Source organism: Myiozetetes cayanensis, unplaced genomic scaffold, assembly GCF_022539395.1.
Source record: "Myiozetetes cayanensis isolate MyiCay16 unplaced genomic scaffold, myiCay2020 scf19, whole genome shotgun sequence".
In the NCBI taxonomy this organism is placed as follows: domain Eukaryota; kingdom Metazoa; phylum Chordata; class Aves; order Passeriformes; family Tyrannidae; genus Myiozetetes; species Myiozetetes cayanensis.
In genome coordinates, this window is record NW_026087400.1 from 13,560,763 (window position 1) to 13,584,156 (window position 23,394).

Sequence of the window (23,394 nt, forward strand, 5' to 3'; positions counted from 1 at the left end):
TGCTGGGGGACTCTCCTCAGCCCAGCACCATGGCCTCCTCCTCATCTTCTTCATCCACATCCATATCCTCGATCTCCTCCACTAAATCAACTTCCATCTCCTCCACTGGCTCTTCCAAATCCACTTCCATCATCTCATCCATGCGCACCACATCGTCTACCTCCATGTCTTCCGTGGCGTCTCTCTGACCCTGCAGCAGGGAGCACAACCTCAGAGAGGGTCCCTATCCCACACCATCCCCACAGCAGCTGCCATCCCAGGTGGTTGGGGGTTCCCAGCTCCATGGAATGGCACTGTACCTTCATAGGGATAAGGCTGCACATCCTGCTGGGATTATTGATGCTGAGCTCCAGACAGCAGGGAGAGTCCAGGACTGATGGGTCTCTCGGGGGTCACCTGACGAGGGAGCTCTGGGAGCTGCTGACCCTTGGCTGGCAGCAGGGGAATGGCTGCGTTGTGCTCATCACCGGGCACTGGCAGTTCCACATGGAACACGGCACAGCTCTGGCAGCTGGGATGTCACAGGAGGTCCAGGGACACTTCCACGACAATGGGGATCAGGGAATGGTGGAATCCGGACTGGTTTGGCTTGGAAGGGACCCTTAAAATCATCTTGTTCTGACCTGAACAGCCTTCCCACAGAGCAGGGTGCTCAGAGCCCTGTCCAACCTGGCCTTGAATGTTCCCAGGGATGGGGCATCCACAGCCTCTCTGCACAGCCCCTGCCAGGGCCTCACCACCCTCACAGGAAACAATACAGCCCTAACATCAAATCTAACCCTCCTCTCTGACAGTTTGAGCCCATTCCCCCTTGTCCTGTCACAAAAGTTCCTGAACAAGAGTCCCCCTCCGGCTTCCTTGGAGGCCCCTTCACACACAGGAAGGTTTCTCTGAGGTCTCCACACAACCTTCTCTTCTCCAGGCTGGACAGCCCCAGCTTTCCCAGCCTGTCTGCAGAGGGGAGGTGCTCCAGTCCCCTGAGCACCTTGGTGGCTTCCTCTGGCTCAGCCAGCATGTCGTTCTCTGAAAGATACTGCTGCCCTCCCTGCATTCCTTCAGAGAAGGGACAAGGTCTGTCCAAAGCATGTTTTGCAGGCTGACACTGGCCTCTGCAGGGAAGATCTGCTGTGGAGCCAGAGCTCCAGCCACAGCTCACAGCAGCAGGGAAAGCACTCGGGAGCTGCCAGATCTGCTGGGGGTGTTGACACTTCCCTCTCCTCCTGTGGCTATGCCGAGTGCCGTAGGAACAGCTCCAAAAGCCCTAGAAGTGAAATAGCAGTGAAAAAAGGAGAAGCCATTCAGGCCCTGGGAGTCAAAGCCAGCCCAGACAGGACATCTCTGCTGCCTAGAGGGTTTATAAAACACCTGGGCTCAGCAACTCTCCAGCCAACAGCACAGCAGCCCACCAGCCCTCTGCCTGCAGGCTGTCCAAGAACAAACTGAGATCCAGGGCGAAGAAAAAGGGTAGGAGCAAATCTCAAATGTACACACTATATTATTTTAGTTCAAAATGTAAGCAGGGGGTGCGGAGTGGGTGTCAAAGAACTTGAAAATATTATCTTTAATTCTTTGCTATTTCCTGCCTAAAATCTGCAGGACCCACGAGGGCTCTGCCATCAGGGAGATGACGCATTTTCCCCTCAAGTGCATCGACACTGTGTCTATTTCTGAATCTTTGGTGTTTACTACCTGTGCTAGAAAAGAGAGCTTATTAATTAATTCATCTCTAGTTTCAGTTTCTAAACTATGTGGTGATAATCCTGACCACTGGATATTTCTTTAAGGAAAATATTTAAAAGAAATGTTATTGGGAACTGTTTTCTGACAGTTATCAGCTGGTTAGTTGCTCCTGTAGGCAATAAAGTTTGAGGGACAGATGATCTTCCAGGTCCTGCTCCTTGCTGCAGGCAAGACACTGCCAGCATCGAGTGCCTTTGAAGATGCCCTCTGACCACAGTCATCAATAAGAGGCTGTAAACCCAATGTCTCAACATGTTTGGAGCTTGTCTGGCTTCACACTTGATGTTACACCAGCAAAAAACCTGGCCAGTGGTTTTGTAGAAGTCAGAGTGTTGCAGTTTGGTTAAGGCTTGTCTGGAGCATAGGCCTGAAAAGGCCCCTGCCAGAAACAAGTCAGGGCTTGTCAGAGCTAAGTTGGGACTGGTTAGACATTAAGGCTGTGCTGACCAAAAAGAAACAATAAGTCAAGCAGAACCGAGACAAGAAAAATTTGCAACTAGAGATAGGATGTAATCTGGTGGTGGGATTTAATTACACGATGTTTACAGTTAGGTAAATGGATTAATATTTGAATATAATCAAAGTGATATGTAAGTTTATGTTTAACTGCTATGTCTCCTGTGAAATGTAAAACCAATCATGTAACCTTGCTTGGAAAATAGTATAAAAGATGCGTTCAAAATGTGGGTCTTTGGGTACCTGTCTTGGGACAGGAGTCCACAGGGACCCCGGGCCCTGAATAAAGCACCGCATAAACTGACACTCTGTTAGTTTGTGTTCTCATTACGGGCAACAAGAGGGATTGGATTTACCCCAGGCTAGTTTGTTCCTTCAGTGGGACTATTGGCATGAGAGCTGTAGTAACTCCAAACACAGATCCCCACAGATCTGCACCAGCACTTCCCATTCCCGTGGCACCTCTGGAAGTCCACCTGCAGTTCTGCATTTATTCCTTGCTGGAAGCGGTTGGAATAGGCAGGATTCGCCCAGCAGCAGGAGCTGACCCAGCCTGGGCACACGAGCGGCCGTGCTGATTTCCAGAGGCTTCTGGCTTCCCAGGCAAAGCCAAGGCAAGAGCAGGTGGGAAGGGGCTGTGCTGCTCCTGCCCGAGAGCCCTGGCTGGGCCAGGGACGGAGCCCAAAGTGCTGCAGCTCTGCCTCCTGCAGAGCCAGGGGGCTCTGGAACCAGGAATGACAGCGGGGCAAACAAAGGGGGCTGGGGAGCTGCACTGAGGGTCACACTCGAGCCACCATCAGCAGAGAGTTTCAGCCCTCCCCCCAAATTAAAGCAGACGGAAATGGAGTGAAATGGCGTGTCCCGGGCATTCCGTGTGTCCCGGGCAGTCCGTGTGTCCCGGGCAGTCCGTGTGTCCCGGGCAGTCCGTGTGTCCCGGGCATCCCGTGTGTCCCGGGCATTCCCGGTGTCCCGGGCATTCCGGCTGTCCCGGGCATTCCGTGTGTCCCGGGCAGGCCGCGTGTCCCGGGCAGGCCGCGTGTCCCGGGCAGTCCGTGTGTCCCGGGCAGGCCGGGTGTCCCGGGCATCCCGTGTGTCCCTGGCAGTCCGTGTGTCCCGGGCAGGCCGGGTGTCCCGGGCAGGCCGGGTGTCCCGGGCATTCCGGGTGTCCCGGGCAGTCCGTGTGTCCCGGGCAGGCCGTGTGTCCCGGGCATTCCGTGTGCCCCGGGCATCCCGGGTGTCCCTGGCATTCCGTGTGTCCCGGGCAGGCCGCGCCGCTCTCCGCCAGGGGCGGGCCGGGGGCGAGCCCGGCCCCGGAAGGGCCGTTCTGTTCCGGGCCGCGCCGCGTTATGGACTCGCTGTGGCGGCTGAAGCGCTTCGACGCCTTCCCCAAGACGCTGGAGGACTTTCGGGTGAAGACGTGCGGGGGAGCGCTGGGTGAGCGAGGGGCTGCGGGCGGCCGGGGGCCCTGGCGGGCGGGCGGCGGCGCTGACGGCCGTTCTCCTCTCCCCGGCAGTGACGGCTGTCAGCGGGCTCATCATGGTGCTGCTTTTCTTCTCGGAGCTGCAGTACTACCTCACCAAGGAGGTGAGTCCCGGCCCAGGGGCGGCTTTGCCGGCGCGGTTCTCGGTGCTGCCCCGGGGACGGGCTGGCCTGCCCGGCCAGGAAGGGGGAGCGAGCGAGGGACCCCTGCCCTTCCCCACGTTCAGGGGTCTCCCAGTTATTCTCTTTTTTAACGCCACTGCAAGTGGCAAGCGCTGAGCTGCCCTGTGGGCGGCAGCAGCTCAGGTCTCTGGCCAATACCCCGTCTTAAAAATCAGCTTCTGGGCCGTAGCACTCGAGGGAAAGGGATCTTTTGGTTTGCTTCCAAGTGAAATGGGACTCTCTGTTTTTTTCTTTGTTCCCAGGTTCATCCGGAACTGTACGTTGACAAATCAAGGGGAGATAAACTGAAGATTAATCTAGATGTTATTTTTCCACATATGCCTTGTGCTTGTGAGTCAGACTTGTGAAAACTGAGAATGATTTTCATCCTCGGCAAGGGCTTAAGAGGCTAGATGAGCCCATAACAAAGGTGTATTTATAGACCCCTTTCCTTGCTCGTTGGTTTCAGATCTGAGCATCGATGCCATGGACGTAGCAGGAGAGCAGCAGCTGGATGTCGAGCACAATCTGTTTAAACAGCGTTTGGATAAAGCTGGCAATCGGGTGACACCAGAGGCAGAGAGACATGGTAAGATGCTGTTCTGCCTGTCCTGGATGGATGCTCCAGTAGTCTTCCCACTGTATGCCTGTTTTGAGATTCACAGGAACAAGTGACAGCTGTAGAATTTTTAAGTGCCACAAAGTCTTGAAGACTTTGTAGCACACGAATCTGTCAAACTACTCTTATACTCCCTAGTTTTGCAAGGAAATCTTTGTTTGGTCTCTCTGAAATTATGGCAAGGACCCATGGATGCATTTGAGGTATAAAGTGCTCAGTTAGTGATCTTTTGTGACTAGAAATCAATACTTTGCTTTGTTTGTATCTTTAAATCACAGTAGATGGACAGATGGAACAATGTGGTTCAAGGAAAGAGCCTCTCTCCAGGGAAGGCTCCAGTGACTTGATCCTTAAGCCCAAACTTGCACATTATTAACTTTATATGTGTTAATGGATACCTGATAAATATATTTGAGTTGATTTATTGGTTACAAGCTGTAGTAAGTGATCCTTGGCTTCATAAACCTTTCCTCTACGTTTTTTTACATGTTATGACTCATCACTGTACTTCGATACGAACTAGAAATGATTCTGGCAAAGCAATGCAACCTCACAGTTATACTGTTCTGACTTTTCCTTTCCAAAACATGAGCTCCTTATTCCCTTTCCTGGGAGTCAGTGTGGTTCTGTGTATAGGCATGACCAAATGTGTAGCTTTGTATCACTCGGTTTTAACATTTCTGTTGTTGATATTGAAAGGCTAAACTAAGCCAAGAGCTGAACAGTTGGCAGTCTCCAGTTGTCATGGGAATGTGGTGGTAGTTCTCCTACTGCTGTGTCACTCAGCAGCCCTTGCAGGTTGTGATATTGCAAATTTAATGCCTGGGAACAAAAACTGTTCAGTGTATTGTGAAGCAGGTCGTGCATCAGTCACAGTGCATTGATTGGGTCTACTTTAGGCAATGTTTTAGGAAAGTCTTTATGCAAGTAATGTCTGATTGGTGCTCCAGCAAGGCTTACAGATAGCCAGTTCTTTCCAAGGAGGCTGTTCTTGAGATGACAAATGCTACACTTCGTGTCTTACTTCACACCTCGGCAGGCTCTGTACACACCAGTTCAGGTGGGCTTTGGGTGCAGGATGTGCAGCTGCACATTGTGTATAGAGCAGAACAAGAGTACAAGACAAGAGTTTCTAGACAGGCCTCATCACTTTGAATCCTCTTCTGTCATAGAGCTGGGGAAAGAAGAAGAAAAAGTGTTTGATCCCAGTTCTTTGGATGCCGATCGCTGCGAGAGCTGTTACGGGGCAGAGTCGGAGGACATTCGGTAACCTTTACACCTTCTCCCTATCTTCTTAGCACTTGAGTTCATATAGGTGTGTGGCATGTGTATTTTTTTTTCAAATGTCTGTGCAGGCCTGTGCAATGAAATCCTCCTCCTGGACGTGTGTTCAGAGAGTGATGAGAGCTGTTGTGGTTTGGCTCTACCTTTGAAAGCTGCACTCGTGATTGATAAGAAGGTGCAGTTAGGTTGTCTGCATTGTCTACATGCCTGTTTAAGCAGCTTGGACAAGAGATTGTATCTCGGCAGACGAGATATTTTCTGGGTTTATTTGGTGTCCAGAGGGGAGGTGTGTAAATGATTTCACTGTTACATGAGCTGTCCTGACATAAAACCTGGTTATGGCCTTGCCTTCTCACCTCTGCTGCTGGCATTGCATCCTTACAGGAGCAAAGGCCAGACATCTATAACATGCACAAACAGTGAGTGTCTTTTGGTGTTTCTCATTCCTCCTACCTGCAAATTCCTGTAAGAATGGATCCATGATAGTCCCTATGTTCTGGACTAAATTTAGCTATTTTTGGCTTGTTAGTAACTTGGTTTGTCCCATCTGTCAAGTTGTGTTCTTCCCCAGAGATGTTTCCATGTTGAGGGATTCATAATTCCTGCCTTCAAACATGGAACCAAGGAAGAAACCTGCTTTTTTTTCTGGTAACCAAGTTGTTATCCAGAGGTAGAAAAGCACAAAGAAATTTTGCTATTAAGCCTCCCTTTTAGCCCAATGTCTTGGCCTAAAAACAGAGGAAAGGAGGAATAGAAACAGGGAGATGCTTTGCTCACATGAAGAAGCTCCAAACTGCTCATAGCTGTGGGACACTGATGTTGTTTATGTGGCATGGGCAGGCAGAGCCCTCTTTAGACTCCAGTCCTGCATTCAAAGAGCTTGAACCCTCACCTCAAAATCTCAGAAGGTGCATCAAAGGCTCGAGCTCCTTCAGGAACATTAAACCACCTTTCAATGTCCAGTCCCCAGCGTTTGCTTTATTGCTTTGTTGAAGAAGGATCCATCAAGGATTCCAGTCCTGAGCTGGAGCATCTCTTCTTAGCACTACAGATGGGTAAGATGGTGCTTGTGCTTTTTGCAGGTGTTGTAACACTTGTGATGATGTCAGAGAAGCATACAGGCGGCGAGGCTGGGCCTTCAAGAACCCGGACAGCATAGAGCAGTGCAAGAGGGAAGGGTTTAGCCAGAAAATGCAAGAGCAGAAGAATGAGGGCTGCCAAGTGTATGGTTTCTTAGAGGTCAACAAGGTGAGAGAGAGCTTTTGCTGTGAACCTGCTGCATGATGGTGAAGGCTGTGGAAAGGCAGAGTTGGGGCGTTCCTCTCCTTTTCCAGGTTTAGGTCTGTCAGGGAATAACCTCTGGGATCAGCAAGGTCCCCGTCGTGGGGTCCGGGAGAAGAGTCCGGGAAAGTGGTGGGAAGCTAATTCTGGTTTGCCGAGTTCTCTGGGCTGGTAGGAAGCGTGGCAGCTGAAAAAGTTCATGTTTTTCTCCCACCTGGGTACTGAGTCTTTTTGCTGAGATTTCTGGAGGAGGAGAGGCAGCTTCTTTGAGCTTGAATTGTCCCACCTGCCTTTCTAGTCTTAAATCAGATGCTGGAGATAGCAGGAACCAACAGCTTGCCTGCAGAGGTCCTGGAGGGTGAAGTGTTATCTTCTTTAGAATAACAGTGGAAGCAAAGCTATTGGAGTTGGTTGTCAAAGCTGAAAATGCTGAGAGGTGTTTTTTGCAAGTGATCTATGAAAATGTACAAGATGCACCAGGTAACTGTGTAACCACCCTGCCATTTGGCAGGTTACCTAAACCAGAACAGGTTACATACCCAAGTGCCTTCTGGAAGTCAAACCTACGCTATTTTTTGGTTTGTTGTATTTCAAACTCTTTTTTTGTGTGTGTATATGATTGCTAGTAAGTGTCAGGGAACATTGGCACCTAATATCCACTTTCAAAATCCAGGATTAAATTTCAGCAGTTTATCTTTTGGATTTTTTGTTTGTGGGGGTTTTTTTGTGGTTGGTTTTGGTTTTTGTTTGTTTGGGATTTATTTTTTTTATGGTAGGTTTAGTGCCTTCTTCCCATTTTTATGTCCACTGAATAATCTGCAGAGAACAGCTGTTATCCACATCAGTATGTAATTATGGCTTTCACTGCCACTGCCTGTGAGGAGCAGGGGAAATTCATACCTCTCTTATAATAACATCTGCTGACACTGTCCCCTGTGAAAATGAGTTGTTTGGTGTCTCAAAAATCCAAACACCAGTACAACGACTTTACTTACATAGCCTTGGACCATTTAATGAAAGGTTTCCCTCTCCTGCAGGTAGCTGGAAATTTCCACTTTGCGCCAGGAAAAAGTTTCCAACAGTCTCATGTACATGGTAAAGTATTTTTTTAGTCCTGCTTATTGTGACCTTTTGCTTTCAAGTGTGTCTGACTGTTTTCTTTTAATGTCTTTGAATTGCTATACAGAATAACAACACCACTGCTTCAGTGGGGAGGATGTTACAGTTTTGTTACAGAGGTTTAGAACTATAATGGACAAGCAGAAAAGTGGTTTCTAGAGATGCTGCCACATGGGCATGGAAGAACTTGGGAGGGAATGTTTCTGGGCAGTCTCTCAGTTCTACAAAACTTTGCTGCTCTGCAGTAAAACAACCTCAGGTGAGGTGTTCAGTCCAGGACCTGAGTACCAGTACCTCTGGAAGGGGTATTTTCTGCCACTTAGGACTTTCAGAGTCAAATTGAAGTTGTGAAGGACTTCCTCAGGTAGATATATATAAACACACAGCAGCCAGAACAGTAGTGGTTGTTTATAGAATCATGGCATGGTTTGAGTTGGAAGGGACCTTTAAAGGCCAGCTTAGTCCAACCCCCCTGCAACGAGCAGGGACACCTTCCACTACACCAGGTTGCTCAGAGCCCCATCCAGCCTGGCCTTGAATGTTTCCAGGGATTGGGCATCCACCACCTCCCTGGGCAACCTGTGCCAGGGCCTCACCACCTTTGGCACATACAATTACCTCCTTGTATCTAGTCTGAATCTACACTCTTTTAGTTTAAAACCACTGCCCCTTGTCCTGTCACAATGGGCCCTATTAAAAAGTCTTTCTCCATCTTCCTTGTAGGGCCCCTTTAGGCACTGGAAGGGGCTCTCGGGTCTCCCTGGAGTCTCCTCCAGGTGAAGACCCCCAGCTCTCCCAGCCTGGCTCCAGGGCAGAGGGGCTCCAGCCCTCAGAGCATCTCTTGTGGCCTCCTCTGGACTCTCTCCAGCGGGTCCACATTTTTCCTGGACTGGTGACCCCAGAGCTGGAGGCAGCACTGCAGGTGAGGTCTCACCTGAGTGGAATAGAGTGGGACAATCTGCCCCCTCCCTGCTGCCCACGCTGCTGGGGATAAGCCCAGGGTGCAGGTCTTTTCTGGACTGAACGTGGCTGGCTTGTGTTGAGCTTCTCATCCACCACACCCTCAACTCCATCTCTCCAGGGCTGGTCTTGACTTGTTATCCACCAGCCGGTATTGATACCAGGGATTGCCCCAGCCCAGGTGCAGCACCAGCACTTGGTCACGTTAAACCTCATGAGGCTCATGAGGCCCCACTTCTTGAGCTTGTACAGGTCCCTCTGGACAGCATCTGCTCCCTCAAGCATGTCAGCCTCACTAGTCAGCTTGGAATCATCTGCAGACTGCTGAGGGTGCACTCAGTCCCACTGTCACTGTGAGGATATTAAACATTACTGGTCCCAACATGGATCCCTGAGGGACACGACCTGTCACTGATCTTCATCTGGACATTGAGCCATTGACCACCAACTACCCTTTGGATGTGACCATCCACTGAACCCATCAAATCCATCTTTTCCCTTGGTCAAGGTTTTGAAGCTTGAAATTTCACAAAGCGCTGTAAAGTCAGCCTGGATTTCTTCCCTTCTGTCCCTCACTCCAGTCTACCCTGTACCACTGAGGTGAAGATCAGGGGAGAATGCAGTGTACTCGTGAGAGTAACTGGTGTATTTGGAGAAGAACTAACAAACTTTTGAGCACAGTTTCTACAGATGAAGAAGCAGCTTTGTGCAAGCAACAACAGCAAAAAAAAGCCTGGTTTTCCACACAGTATTGATTCTTAAAAAAATACTTCATTTATTGTGGCAAAATTTGGCTTTGTGTGCTTAAACTTGCATGGCAACAGCAACCTTGCTGCAGCCAGGATTGATTCTGTCACAGCACGTATCCAAGAAGCATCTCTGCATTGCATCTGCTCTCTGTAACAGGCAGGAATGCAGACTGGCTGCCTGAGAGCAAGTACTTCCTGTACAGAGAGGAGGGGATGAGCTCAGGAAAGCTGTCTAATTCCATCTCCCCCAGAAGTCTTGCACAACTGAATTGAAAATTCAGGGGGAGAAAAAAGGTGAAACCCAAGAGGGCTGTACAGTTACTGCCAACCTGCAGAACACATCCACTCATTTGCTTGCTCCCCCTGGCCTCTTCCTCTGTGGGAAAAGAGTGTGTGGGCCCTGCCTGCTCTCTCCCTGCCTCTCAGGATGTCCTAGACCTTTCCTGTGCCAGGCTCAGGTTATGTCTTTCCCCAGCAGAAAAGTCACAGCTTATGCAGATGGTCCTTTGTGGAAGGAGTTCGACCTCTGAGCATCCTTGCAGGATTTCTCAGCCTCTTTCAGTTCAGCTCTGTCTGCAGGTGCCAGACTGCACCCAGAATTAAGGTCCAGGCTAAGCATGATGTAGGCAGTGGCCTCGTGATTTTCTTCCTTTGTTCTCTCTTGCTTTCCTAGTCCTTGTAACGTGTGATTTCCCTTTTTACCCAGCCTTTTCCTTGGCAGTGTTTCCGTGGTACTAACCAAAAAACAAGGAGTTTTCCCTGACCTGTAAGGGAAATGGGCAGCTGAGAGCTTGGTCATTTTCTTGTACATACTTCAGTATTACCTTTCTTCACAGTCCTTGGGGTTTTTCCCCCTTTAATTACAGATAAAGAATTTGACTAATATTTGAGGACAGAGATGTGTGAGATATTTCCAGAACTCACATGGAAAGATCTCGTTTGGATTGTTGTTCCACACAAAACTGTAGATGTGTGTGATGTTTCATCCCTTCAGTAAGGTCTCCATTAGTGCTCAGTCCTGTTAATACACTTGACAGAACGTCACACAGGGGGAAGTTGAATGTCTAAGAGAGGTCTGAATATTCCAAACTGTTACTGTCAGAAGTCACATTAACAACACACTAAAAATAATAATTTTACTGCACCTGCTTGATGCAGAACTGTAATGACTGACAGCAGTTTTGCTCCTCCCTTCTCTTCCCTAGTGATGTGAATCAGTAGAGAAGCTGGGGGTGAAGAATATCAGTACTGTGGAAAGTTCAGTCCATTGCACCGCTCTCCTTGCCTCCCCCTGGAGTATCTGTACCACGTTTGTACAGCTCATGGCTGGACCTGAGCCCACAGTTTCACTCTCTGGTGCTTTGCAAATACTGAAGCTTGCACAGCAGCTTTTCAGTTTCTTGCCCTGTTCCTCTCCCCTTCTCCTGAGGGTTCCTGTTGTTTTGTGGATCCCCAGGCAGAGAATGGGCAGAGGCACCGCTGTGACAGTGCCAAGGCTCCCATTCAGCAGCACTTTGGAGATCTGACTGCAAATGTCACCCTGATCTGGGGTTCTGAACTCGTGTGCTTGGTTCTAACATCTTCAAACTTCTCTCCTGGGGAGAAGCAAGTCGAAATGGCTTTTTTCTTTCAGAGAGTAGAATAAGAAGTAAGAGAAGGCACAGGGCTGACACACATGCAAACCAGGACCAGCACTGTATAAGGTGCAATTTTATTCCTGTTTAGTTATTTATCTTCAGTTATGTGTAGCACAATCTTTATACCTTTTTATTTGCATAAGGAGGTGTTGTTTTCTCAGCTCTTCATTTGAGCACTTTACTCCTAGAGGTATTTCTGCAATATAGGCTTTGTTCATATTTCACTATTACTAGATGCTACTCATTCCTAATCTCAGGTCATCAGAATCGCCCTCTCTAAGATGATTCACACAGCTGATCTTATGCCTTTGTGCCATCTGTGATGGTTAATTACCTTATAGCAAGTGCATAAATATAATGCTTGCACTTCTTGGACAGATACTCCATCTCTGCACTTCACATGCTGCTTTCCCAGAGCATCTGAGCTGAAGCTTTGGAAATGTGTTGCTTTTGAAGCCAGCAGTGAGGCTGATTTTCATCCCAAGTGAGTGGAAGCATTGCACACTGACTGCTTTAGGCCTGCACTGTGATGCTGCATCACCAGTGCCAGAGAAGACCCCCAGCTCCTGAATGTCATCCTGGCTGCAAATGGTCTTGTCTTGTTCCTCAGCTCGTCCGTGGTCCAGCTGCTCTGAGAATCCCAGATCATTAGGAGGAGGATTGAAAGAGAGTGTGAGGAGGACTGGAGCACTTCCCATCAGATTTTTTGGCACTGAAACTGGTAGTTCTGGCTCTCCTGCACTAAGGGAGAGCCAAACATTACTGATATTTAGAGCCTTCTGTTCCAAGCAGCACAGCCTCAAACCCTGCTTATTCATTTGGTTCTAGCTGAGGTTGGAGTGGCTTCACTGTTGCCTGTTTAGGCTTTGAATCCTAAACTGAGATTTTTAGGAGAGAGAGATGAGGTTTGGTTCATGCACATGCTACGTGTTTTGGTGAGCTTCTGTCTTTCACCTGTGCCTCTGTAAGGACAGCCCCCAGCACCAGCTGTGCCTCTTTGTGCCTGGATATCGTGGCTGTTTTCTTTGCAGCAGCTCCCACCTTCTCTCTTCCTTTCCCGTCTCAGAGGAGAGGGGAGTGATTGGGAGCTGGGGAAGCTCCAAGGTGTGTGGTCCTGGTCCTGCTGCCGTGTCTGTCCATGCCTGAATCCTGCTTCATCTGCAGTGCTTGGCAGCAAGTTTCCTGCATACACAAGAGTCCTCAGTGGTGGGTTCCTCAGGAGATAGATATCCATATCACTTCCTTCCTCACTGCCCTGTTTCTTTTGGTCAAGGGGAAGCTGAGATTTCTCATGCTTCCTTTAGGTTGTCTTTGGACCATTCTGGTGCTGAGGTGCCATCATCACTGGTTTTTAGAAAAGACATTGGCCAGCATGCTTTATTGACAGTGTTTCAGGGTTACTTAAAGTGTCTCATGAGATTCCTTCAATTCCTTAGAAAAGAAGCTGATGCTGATGACAACATGCAGGACATTCTCTGTCCTGAAGACACTCTCTCGACGGCTGTGACAATTTCTGTGGGTGAAGCAGTCTGTGTGTGGTCCAGATTTTGTGGTTTTCTTACACCCTACTGTGCTCAGCTGTAGGAACAAAGCATTTTTGAAGTTGCTATTTTTGACATTACCATTTGTTTTCCTCCTTATTCGTGATGATGATTGTGGAAGGAAAAATGCAGGTAATCTGCTTTCTGAGATGATGATGGTCTTGGAAAAGGAGCTGCCTCTTTGGAGCCACCAAGCTTTGCTTAGAAAGGTGTGGAGCTTTGTTAGCTCTCTAAGAGCCCAAAGCCACTGGTCAGTTGTACATCTTCATTGGTGTTCTGCTTATGTACTTAAGGGAGGGTTTATTTCCTATTTGAAGGCATCCTTGGATACTCTGGATGACCCCTAATAGCCTCTCTTATTTGGCATACTTTTAAATGTTTCAATTCCTGAATTGCAAAATGATACCAAGTCTTTGACTGCAGACTGGTTGTCATTTTTCAAGTCCCTTGGCATCTTCTCAATGTCAACCAAGAGTAAGTGACACTAACTGGTTTTTTGCTGCAGAGATTGCAGCCTCTTTCCCTGTTGGTTTCCTGTAGCCCTATCAGTTGTGGGCCTGTTACTGTTGCAAAGGCCTCTACCTATACAAGTTCCTTATCTGAGCTCTTCTGCCCATCAACATTCTTGAAAAAATTATGTGGGCCTCAATCTCCATCAGTCAAGGACACCAGTCCAGTGTGGAGGAAATCTAAACCCTCTGTTGATCACCTGTACAGTGTCCCTTCCAGCGGAGGAGCGTGTGTGAGCTCATTCTAACTTCTGTCCCACAGCAGTGCCTGCTGGGGAACTGTTTTTATCCCCACATTGAATACAGGAGGCTGAGAGTCTTGTCTCATCCTCAGCATTGCTGAGGGCCTTTTGTGCTGGTGAACTCTGAATTTTCAGAGTTTGGTTGTCTGGGTGCTGAAGGACAACAAAGTCTCACCCATTTCTGGTGGACAAACTGTTGTCAAGTTTATATGAAGTCTGTTTTGGAGACCACAGATGTGACATTTTGTCACTGCACTGTCACCTGTTGGAGCTGAACTTGTTGGGAATGCCTGACATTTGTCAAGGAGCCCTCTGGAGCAGCCATACCTTCTCCATACCAAACCCCATGCTATTGTAGAAGCATCACAAGAGATGTGACATGTGACAAAGGGGATCAGGATTGCTCTGTGAAGGATTTGCAGGCCCATAAGTCTGTGAGACCCTGTAAGTGTATGACACTTATTGATTAGTGTGGAATATATGTATTGCACCACACTGAATATACATGAACAGGCTTTTGAAATTAGAAAAAAAAGGAGTTTACTTAACCTGCTTTGAGATATAATTACCAAACATACATTTCCCCTGCCCCCCATCCTCCCTGGTATTCACCTTTTTGGGATCTTGCAACAGAATGAACAAAAGCAGCCTCATGGTTTGTTACCTTCTGTGTGCATCAGATGGGATGAATGTAGCACAGGACTGATTAAGAATAAAACCTTGTTACCCAGCTTTGAATGTTAATATGTTGTGAATGTAAACCTTGAGTGCATTTCTGGATAGCTTTGTTTGCTCCTAAAATGACCTCTGTGTTACCTTATGACTGAAAACCTAAATATAACCAGCATTGTTGTCTGGCATGCTGCTTTAGAGCTCACTTAATATATGCACATCCCACAGTGTTTTTCCTTTTTGGTGATTAATTCCTGCATTTTGGGTTCTCTGTTACTCTTTAAATGATTGCTTGACCATAAACAGTCTTTGGCTAGCTAGGGAGTCATTTAATACGGCCTAGAAAGTAGACTAGCAAAGATATCTTTGTTACTCTTCTCCTTTTTGGTATGAGTTTGAAATTCTGCTCTACCTGAATCTCTGTGTCTTTTATTATGAGGACCTGAACATTTCTCTTTTCTCTCCTACTCTGCTTGTTTTTGCAGTGCACGCTGTTGAGAGTAAGTGTTGCTGTATCCTTTTTTTCCTCCAAAAAACTTTACTACAGAGCTAACATTTCTGTTACTTCCTGTGCCCAAAAATCTTTGGGAGAAGCTGTTGATCTAGGCTGGGATTTGAGAAGATTTCCTGGAAGCTAAAAGGGGAGCCATCCCAGTTCATTCTTCTGTGGTAAATGAGATGGAAAAGGTTGAGAATCCTTGCCTTAAATTGTTTTAATACCTCAGTGTTGGAGTTAGTGTTGGCAAATGTTTAGCTGCGCTGTGCAGCTCAGGTGTTGGAAACACTGACAACGTTGGAGAGGCTTCTGCCTTTTCAAGTCAGATGAGAGAATGATCTCATTTAACCTCCTTTGTGCAACAGGCTAGAGAATTTCTGCTGGGAATTCATGCACTGAGCCTGCTGATCTCTGAGTAGTCCACAGGAAGTTTTCCCAGGGTTTGTAAGCCACTGGACTTTTCTAAGGATAGTCAAAGTGGCTGCAGGTTGAGATGTGGTGTTTGTAGTCAGTAACATCTGGCAGAGAGCTCAGACTCAGCTTTGCTCACTCCTTCCCTGTGTTGCAACACTTTCTGTGTTGTTCCCTGCCTCAGTCCCCTCTTCTTTTTGCCACTCATCATCTTCCTGTCACTGTGCTCCTGTAAAATACTTTCCTCCCTGAAATTCATCCCCAGTTTGAAAATCGGTGTCCTAGCTCACCTTGGAGCAATACATTTGGGTGACTGCCTTTGGTTCCTTGGAGTCTTCACGTGTCTGTTGGCAGAATCCTGAATGGCCATAGGTGCTGTTAATCCCCTTTCAGGGGTTCAGGACTGAATTTTGGAGTCTAAGGAAGCCTCTTGGTTGTTCAAGTCAGAATTGCGAGATGGGGAGAATTCTTCAGATAGCAGTTATTAAAACTGTGTTGTTGAAACAATGAAGAAATCTTGGTTCTTTAAAAACAGAGTTCATGGCAAACTTGGGATGTTTTACAGGTCTCTTTGTTTTGCCTAACTGGGCTAGTAGCTGTGGTTAGGGAAGTGAAGAAATGTGTTTGTTTCTTCAGAAATAACAGTCTCTGGTCCTTGGTGACAGTCTCTTAAAGATCTTCTGTTTCCTCCTTCTGTTTCTTCTCTGAGCAGGCTAAATACCCTGTTGGTTTGTGTTAAATGAACTATGGTTAGCTAAACATTTATCTGCAACCCAGATTGTTTACACCTGTACTTAGCATAATCCTCAGTGATCAGAGATAAATAAACCTGTGGTCTGGTGGAAGACTGTTTTAGAAACTCAGTGTGTAAATGGCTTTATTGCAAAGTTGTAAATCACTTGTTGGAGAGGAGTTTTTCAAAAACTACTTAATTGGTGGTTTATCTGTGGAAGGCATAGCAGAGCACTGTGGGGACATTTTTTTTTGAATAGCCACAACTGTTAATATGGGTCCCACACAGTGTAAATCTGGTGTAGCAGGTTAGTTGAGTTTGGTCCTCCCCAGGTGCTGCCCTGCAGTTTCTCTGGTGCTGTGCTGCTCCTGGAAGTTTTGCCATCCTCACTAGTCCTCAACTCAACTTCTCGTGCCAAGGCACGTGGCTCCCCAGGCAGTGAAGCTGATAAGCACCATGATCCTGCAGATCCCAGGCAACTTTCTTACATTTTAGATCGTGATGGAAATGAGAGGTACACAGCTGTAATGTGGCTGACAGATATGCTTGTTATGACAGTTTGAACTATATTGTTAAACTGCTTTTTCTGTTGCAGTTCATGATCTGCAGAGCTTTGGACTCGATAATGTAAGTGCTCCCAAGGTAGTGTTCTGATTCTCTTAGTCTGTTTTCCTTCTGGATTTCCCTCTTGTTGCCACACACTGACATCCTGATGTTGGGATCATGGCAGATCTGGCTCTATGGATCCGAGCAGAACCTGGGACCTGCTTTCACAGAGGGCTCTGAATATGTTCTGGAACATCTGCATGCTGCTTGGCAAGCCTGTTCCCCTCCTCCTGAGCCTGCCTTGCTCCTTAACCTATGCTTCCCAGTTTTCTAAGGCTGACATTTTCCCAACTGCTTCTGGATCTGTTGGAGTTCACCTTGTGCTGGGAGGAGGGCAGATTCTGCTCGTACCTGTGCCACCGAGGCAGCTGCCAGCGTGGTGCTCCCGTGGCAGGGAGAGGAGTGGGTGGGAGAGCCTGCTCTCTGCATGGCAGGGAAGGGCACTGGGATCTGGGGACTTCCAGCAGGATAAGGAGAAAATTCCACATCTGATTTCAAGATGTTGTTTGAGTTGTCAGCACTTCTGTTACAGATCAATATGACCCACTATATCAAACACCTCTCGTTTGGAAGGGATTATCCAGGCATTGTGAACCCCCTGGATGGGACGGCCGTCACTGCACAGCAAGGTAAAAGCCAGCTGAGAGAAACCTCTTTTCAAGTGTCTGTGTTTGTTAATAAGTGTTGGAAGACAACAGGAGAGAAGTTCCCAGTTTTAACAAGAACCCTGACAGTGTTGTGTGGACTCCTCCACCTTGTGCTCTCTCTGGAGCAGCTCTCTCCATTCACATGGAACAAATCTGCTCACATGTTTTGATTCTGTGACCTTTCTGAGAGATCTCTCTGTTCAGTGTTCATGGAGACACAACAGCTACAGCACATCATTATTAAAGATGTGCCTCAGGTGTAGTTCAAGGAGAGCCCTGTCTGACTACTACGTGCAGTAGGAGAGAACCAGAAGATTCAGTGAGAATTACTTCTGTTGTAGAAATGGATGAATAATCTTCTCCTCTAGGGGATTTCATAGAAAAGAGGTTTTCAAAGCAACTCCTGCATTCCATTATCTTAAGAGAACTAAAGGAACAGGCTGGTCTAAGGCAACAAACTTGAGAAAGGGTAGTCCTATTTTTTTTTTCACTGATCCAGACCTTCTTTTTCATCTCCTGAGACAATAAATTCCAAACTTCTACAGGAGCAAACTGCAGTGTTAGTTGGAGTTGATGTAAGATATTCATTTAGAGATGCGGGGTTTTTTTGGCTATGTTGTTAAAAACAAGACTTTTCATGTGCTAGAATAAGAATTTTCAAGAAGTTTTACTAGTAAAACTATAGCAAGATAATTTGTTTGTAGAAGGGTTTCCATTTAGTCGAGACCAAAATGCTGGTAGTTTTGGTTTTGGTTGGAACAGGAACAAGACTGGCAAAAGGAAAACTCATGTCAGACAGTTCTGTCCTGGAAATCCTCCCGCAGCTGTTGTGCAGAAAGATGTTCCCTGGCAAGCTGAACCAAACCAGTCTGTGTCTACCTGACCTGTCAGTGAAGCTCTCCAGGTTGTTGTGGGTACTGATTGTGCCTCTCTCTGTCTTTGCTTACAGCTTCCATGATGTTTCAGTATTTTGTCAAAGTGGTCCCCACTGTGTATAGGAAAGTAGATGGTGAAGTAAGTACCTTTTTTCCTGTCACGTTGGCAAGTGAAAGCCTTCACTTTCTCCTCATATCCGTGATGCTGCCTGTAACTGGATCCAGGCATGTTGGCAGGTGGATACCAGGGCCTGTGTTGTACATTCAGTGCTTGGGACCCCCAAATGTGGGATTTGGTAAGAAACTGGGATAGTGTCTTTCTCAGCTGGGATCATACTTTGTGTCTGATAGCTTGTTAGGGATATTGAAACGTAATTTTGTTTTACAGAAACACAAGGGTTTTGCTGTAAGAATAGGAGTGGTACAAACAACATGTAGAAGGATGGCAGGACACAGAAGAACGCTGAAGGGTGATCTTCATTCATGTGAAGATGGGCAATCTGTGTCCTGTAGCCCTGGCACTCTCCTGTCTTTATGTATTATTTCCTTTTGTCTCATTCTTGAATAACTAAGGACAGGTTTCTGCCAGCACTGCTGTCTCCTGAAGCATGCTTAGCTGGGCTGCATGTTGGTAGAACCCGGGCCTCGGCAGTGACAGCGCCGCGCCTTTACCACTAGACCACCAGGGGCTCGTTAGCCTTAAAGGCAACCCATCTACGTCCTAAGGACCTCGCTGCCACCGTCCAAGCTCGCTTGGCCCCTGCAGATGAACCTTAGGATTAAAGGGTGGGCTCAGTTCCGCGCACACTGTGTCTCACCTAAAAAATCCAATGCGCAGGCTGGAAGGTGTAAAGACCTTCCCTGGATCTTCGCTCACGAAGACTGGCCATTATTATTGTGTTGGTAGAGGATGACATGGACTTGGGACTGAGAGGGACAGCTTATGCTGTTGCCAGCAGAGACTGCATAGTCCAGCCTGGGGACTGATGCATCCCTAATACTTGGGGCTGTAATTGGTAACCTGTAGAAAAAATAGACCTGATCCTGATGGAGCTCTTTGTGACTCTTGGTAACCACTCCCAGGCCACCCACGGGTGAGTGGGCAGGGCTGCACTGCTGTGGTTCCCTGGAGTCACGTTTTAGTGGCCTCTGCTGTTCCCTGTTAACAGAACAATGCTTTGCTGTGTTTGTGTGCTGTGTTTTGTAGGTGGTCAGGACCAACCAGTTCTCGGTCACACGACATGAGAAAATAGCGAACGGGCTGCTGGGGGACCAGGGTCTGCCTGGGGTGTTTGTGCTCTATGAACTGTCACCCATGATGGTGAAGCTGACTGAGAAACACAGGTAAGGGACATTTCAGTCCAGTTCATTCACCCTTCTTCAGTTTGGTCATTCTGCATAGCTCCAAACTTCATCCTCACTTAGACAGAGGAGTGCAAATGCCTGAAAGCCTTCCCGAGCCCCTTCCTGGTCAGTGGGGAGGAAGAGGTGCTAGATTTACAGAAGGACTAGATTTACAGAGCATACCCATCTTACCAGCACCTCCAGCAGCACCCATGCTGGTCCAACAGGTTCCTTACTCTGCATTTGCTGTAGCTTTTCTGCATCTTGCAGCCAGTGTGGAACCTCTTCCTTCTGTCTGGGTTAATCGCTGGTGTGTAACTGCAGGGGAGTTGTAACTCTCTGATATTTGAGGTTCATAACGGGGGACAGACAATGTCTGTATCTTAAAATGTATTAACATGTAGTTAGGGGTTTAGTTTTTGTGTTACAGCAGCCTGCTGTGCATTCTGGCTGGGTGGGAATGGATAATGTCCTAGGGATTTAAAAGTCCATCCTTTAGGTTTATAAATTCAGTACTTGCTCTTCATACTACTTGGTGCTGCTCAGTAAAAGTATCAGTGACAAAGTCCATTCTGTAGGCAATATTAATTCTTAAATCTATTAATTTTCAGCTATGAGTATTTAAGTAATGCATACTTCTGTGGTATGACGAACATTATGATAATTATGAATTGGTTTTTGTTAGTGAATTGTTACATTCCTGAGCTCACACTGATTGTTCAAATTATAGGTCCTTTACTCACTTTCTCACTGGAGTTTGTGCCATTGTTGGAGGCATATTTACAGGTATTGCACCTTTCAGTCTTTTTTCTCTCTAAAATGTAAACATTTGCTGTCTTACTCTTTCTAAAGTCAGAATGGCTGGTAATAAATTCCTGTTTGATGAGGAGAGATGATTTCAGCCTTCAGGAGGAGATATAGCACATTCTGCAGAGCCACAGGAGTGGCATCAGATTGTAGTGAGCACTGCAGACTTACAAGATGCTGTAGATGAGGTAGATCTATTAAACTATTTCATTTCATTAGACCTGTCATAATATTTCGATTTGATGCTCTGCAGAACATTTTGTTTTCAAACAAAGCTGGTTTTCACACACTGCATGAAGGCATCTGTGCTGTTTTCTTGGCCAGCTTGGGTCTGTGAGCAGACAGTTGCTTTCATGTAGCACCAAAGCCAGTAAAATCTGTGAACCCAGGTTGCCATGGGTTGTAATCATCCCAGAGGTTTCAAACTGTGCTCTCAGACATAGGAGCTCCAGCGAGTGCTCTGTGGGGACTGGACAGTGACCTGTGAGGAGAGGCTGTTCCTGCAGATCCGAGTGTCTGCACTTCATTCTCAGTGCTGGCTTTTGGAGGAGCTAATCAGTGTGTGCTCAGCTCCATGTGTGTGTGTCTTTGTGTAGGGCCAAGTAATCACTTACTGACTCCTTGTATTGAGGTGTTGAATAAAAGAAAAAAGAACATGAAGCTTCATAAAAGCATTGGAAAAAAGTCTCCCTGGCACCCTGTGTTCCCTCCAAGGCAGGAGCTTGGGGTTCCTGTCCTGTGAAGTGGTGGATGCAGGATTGCCAGGGGTTTGTGGTGCAAACAAGCCACTGAATTAATAGGCTTCTTCAGGGCTGGGGAAATTTGGGGAAAATACTGCAGAGAGCACTGAAGGCAGTGGTTTGTTTTGCTCTGTGTCCTGGGTGGGTGTGCATGGCCATCGAGGGCAGCATCCAGTAGAGTCGTTTACTTTTGAGGTTACTGTGAAGTGAGAAAGAAATGGGAAAAGAGTTTTATTTCCTTGGGATTTGTTCTCTCTTTGAGGCCTGTCTGGCTTGGTCCATTTGTCTTCTCCCTTTAGTTGCAGGTTTCATTGACTCCTTGATCTATCACTCAGCACGTGCCATCCAGAAGAAAATTGAACTCGGGAAGACAACATAAGTAAGCAATGACTTTGCCCCCTCCAAACAAACCAAAACTCTTCAGGAGAACTAAAAAGGCTTCTTTGAAAGACAAGTGATCTTCTGAGTGCACAGGAGAAAAGGGTTGGGACTTCCAGATGGTCCCGACCGCTCTTGTATTCCTGTCCCCTCATTCCCTGGCATTAATTTGTGGATGGAAGGCTTGAACCTTGCTGCTCTAAAGATTAGCAGATGTATCTGGCTGTGCAGACCCTACTGTAAAACCCCTTTTGTGTCAGTCCATGTTCATCCAGTTCTGCCCCCCTTCCCGACAGAGATGCTGGACATTGGTGCATTCTGTTTGCCTCCAGGAATAATGTCCTTTAACTTTGGGAGACCTGTGATGGGTTGAAGTTGCCATCCAGCGAGCTTTCTAGTGACACCATCTGGGTTTTTTAATTTTTCTTGCAAGTGTTTCTGAGTGTGCTGATGCTGTGTGCCAGACCTCTGTGAAAATGTGCTGAGTCCCATCCCAGTCTGGGCTGTGTGGGGAGCCCAAGCATTTGGGATGTGCTTTTTCCCACTTGCTCTTCTTATGAAAGATGCAAGTTTCAGGAAAAAAAAAGTGTTTGGAATTTTAATGGATTTTTAAATTGGATTGGTTTTTTTTCACTTCCCCTTGGTGTATATTTTGAAATAAAGTCCGTCCTCTGTTTGTTTTGGTAAAGCATTTGGAGAAATAATTAAATTACTTGAACTAATCCTGGTACTGAATTGGAAATTAGAATTAAAAGACACACTGGCATTGTGTCAAAGTAGGTAGAGATTGTGAGGATGATGGGGCTTTCTTTTTTTAAATAATCTACACAAGTGAGTAAAGTGCTTGGTATGTGAAACTGTATTGGGAGAAATTTTAAAATAATGAGGAAAAAATTTTGGGGGGTTCTCGCCTTATTTTGAGGTAAAACAGACTGCTTACACTTAAATCTCAGCTCTGGGTTTGCTTTGGTATTGACTCTAATCTTGGTCCAAACAATTGGTCCAGCAGTGAACATAGAGCATGACAGGCACAGGATCAGATACTGCAGAGAGAAAACTGTTTTATAATTCATTTTAAATAGGTTCTGTTGGTTGGTTGTTGGTTCTTTTAATTACTTGAACTTACCTGTAAACCCGGGAGTATAAAAAAATGGTTTTGTCAACCAGGGAGAGAAGCAATTTGAGGTGTGGGTGAGGAGACTCATTTATCTCCAAGCTAGAATACTGAAACCCAGGTTTGTTTTAAATGTTGGTTTTTTTACAAGGATATTTAATGACTCCATTGGGTCGGGATCATAGAGTACTACTACAGTATGAAGAAGGAAACAGTGTCTGTATGTTTGATCAGGAACAAAAAGTGCACTGAACAGCTTCAGTTGCTTATCAGAGCACTCAGCTTTGTAACTAAATTTGTAAGAGTAGTCAGGAGGGGAAGATGAATGGAAATAATGCAGCAGGAGTTTAACCCACAGTGAAGCAGTTATCAGCTACTGGCTTGTCCTTGATAAGAAAGCCAATTACTTGTAAACTTCAGGAAAAGCACTGGAGAGCATTGCCCAGGGCACTGCTGAGCACCTAAAGAAAATCAAGGGAGGGTGCAATACTCAGAAAGGAAAACTGGGAATAGTTGAGAAGGGAAATAGAAGATGCAGAAATGGAGATTCTACCTGGAGAGGCAAAAAATCAGTGACACTAACAGGTAAATGCTACAGGCTTCTGCTGTCCATTGGAAGGAGTTCTGGTGATTTTAATAGACTGAAAGCCTGAGTGACTAATAGCTGTGGTAAAGGTGGATCAAGGATGTTTGTGATTGAAAGTGATAGAAGACATCCTGCTGACCCTGCTCTGGAGGAGAGAAACCTCCTTTGGGGCACTCCCCAGAGTCTGCAGTCTTGTTCCACAGGTGG

The 23,394-nt window shown here is 46.8% G+C and overlaps 1 protein-coding gene across 2 annotated transcripts; it reads left to right on the forward strand.

The window, feature by feature from the left end:
* The first annotated feature begins 3,518 nt into the window (after positions 1 to 3,518).
* On the forward strand, positions 3,519 to 22,175 carry ERGIC3 (ERGIC and golgi 3). Of its 2 annotated transcripts, XM_050313690.1 has the most exons (14): positions 3,519 to 3,630; positions 3,710 to 3,780; positions 4,101 to 4,188; positions 4,307 to 4,426; positions 5,629 to 5,722; positions 6,823 to 6,988; positions 8,059 to 8,116; positions 14,936 to 14,950; positions 16,686 to 16,717; positions 17,229 to 17,325; positions 18,293 to 18,357; positions 19,426 to 19,562; positions 20,293 to 20,348; positions 21,409 to 22,175. In XM_050313690.1, exons 1-14 carry the CDS (start codon positions 3,543 to 3,545, stop codon positions 21,486 to 21,488), a joined length of 1,167 nt encoding a protein of 388 aa, XP_050169647.1. In that variant the 5' UTR covers positions 3,519 to 3,542; the 3' UTR covers positions 21,489 to 22,175. The 2 variants fall into 2 exon arrangements, with proteins under 2 accessions (XP_050169647.1, XP_050169648.1); XM_050313691.1 differs by lacking the exon at positions 14,936 to 14,950.
* Positions 22,176 to 23,394: the final 1,219 nt, after the last annotated feature.

Coding starts and splice junctions, on each gene's coding strand:
- ERGIC3 (XM_050313690.1), top strand. CDS start 3,543: ATGGACTCGCTGTGGCGGCTGAAGCGCTTCGACGCCTTCCCCAAGACG. Junction 3,781..4,100: donor AGTACTACCTCACCAAGGAG/GTGAGTCCCGGC, acceptor CTTTGTTCCCAG/GTTCATCCGGAACTGTACGT. Junction 6,989..8,058: donor GTTTCTTAGAGGTCAACAAG/GTGAGAGAGAGC, acceptor CCTCTCCTGCAG/GTAGCTGGAAATTTCCACTT.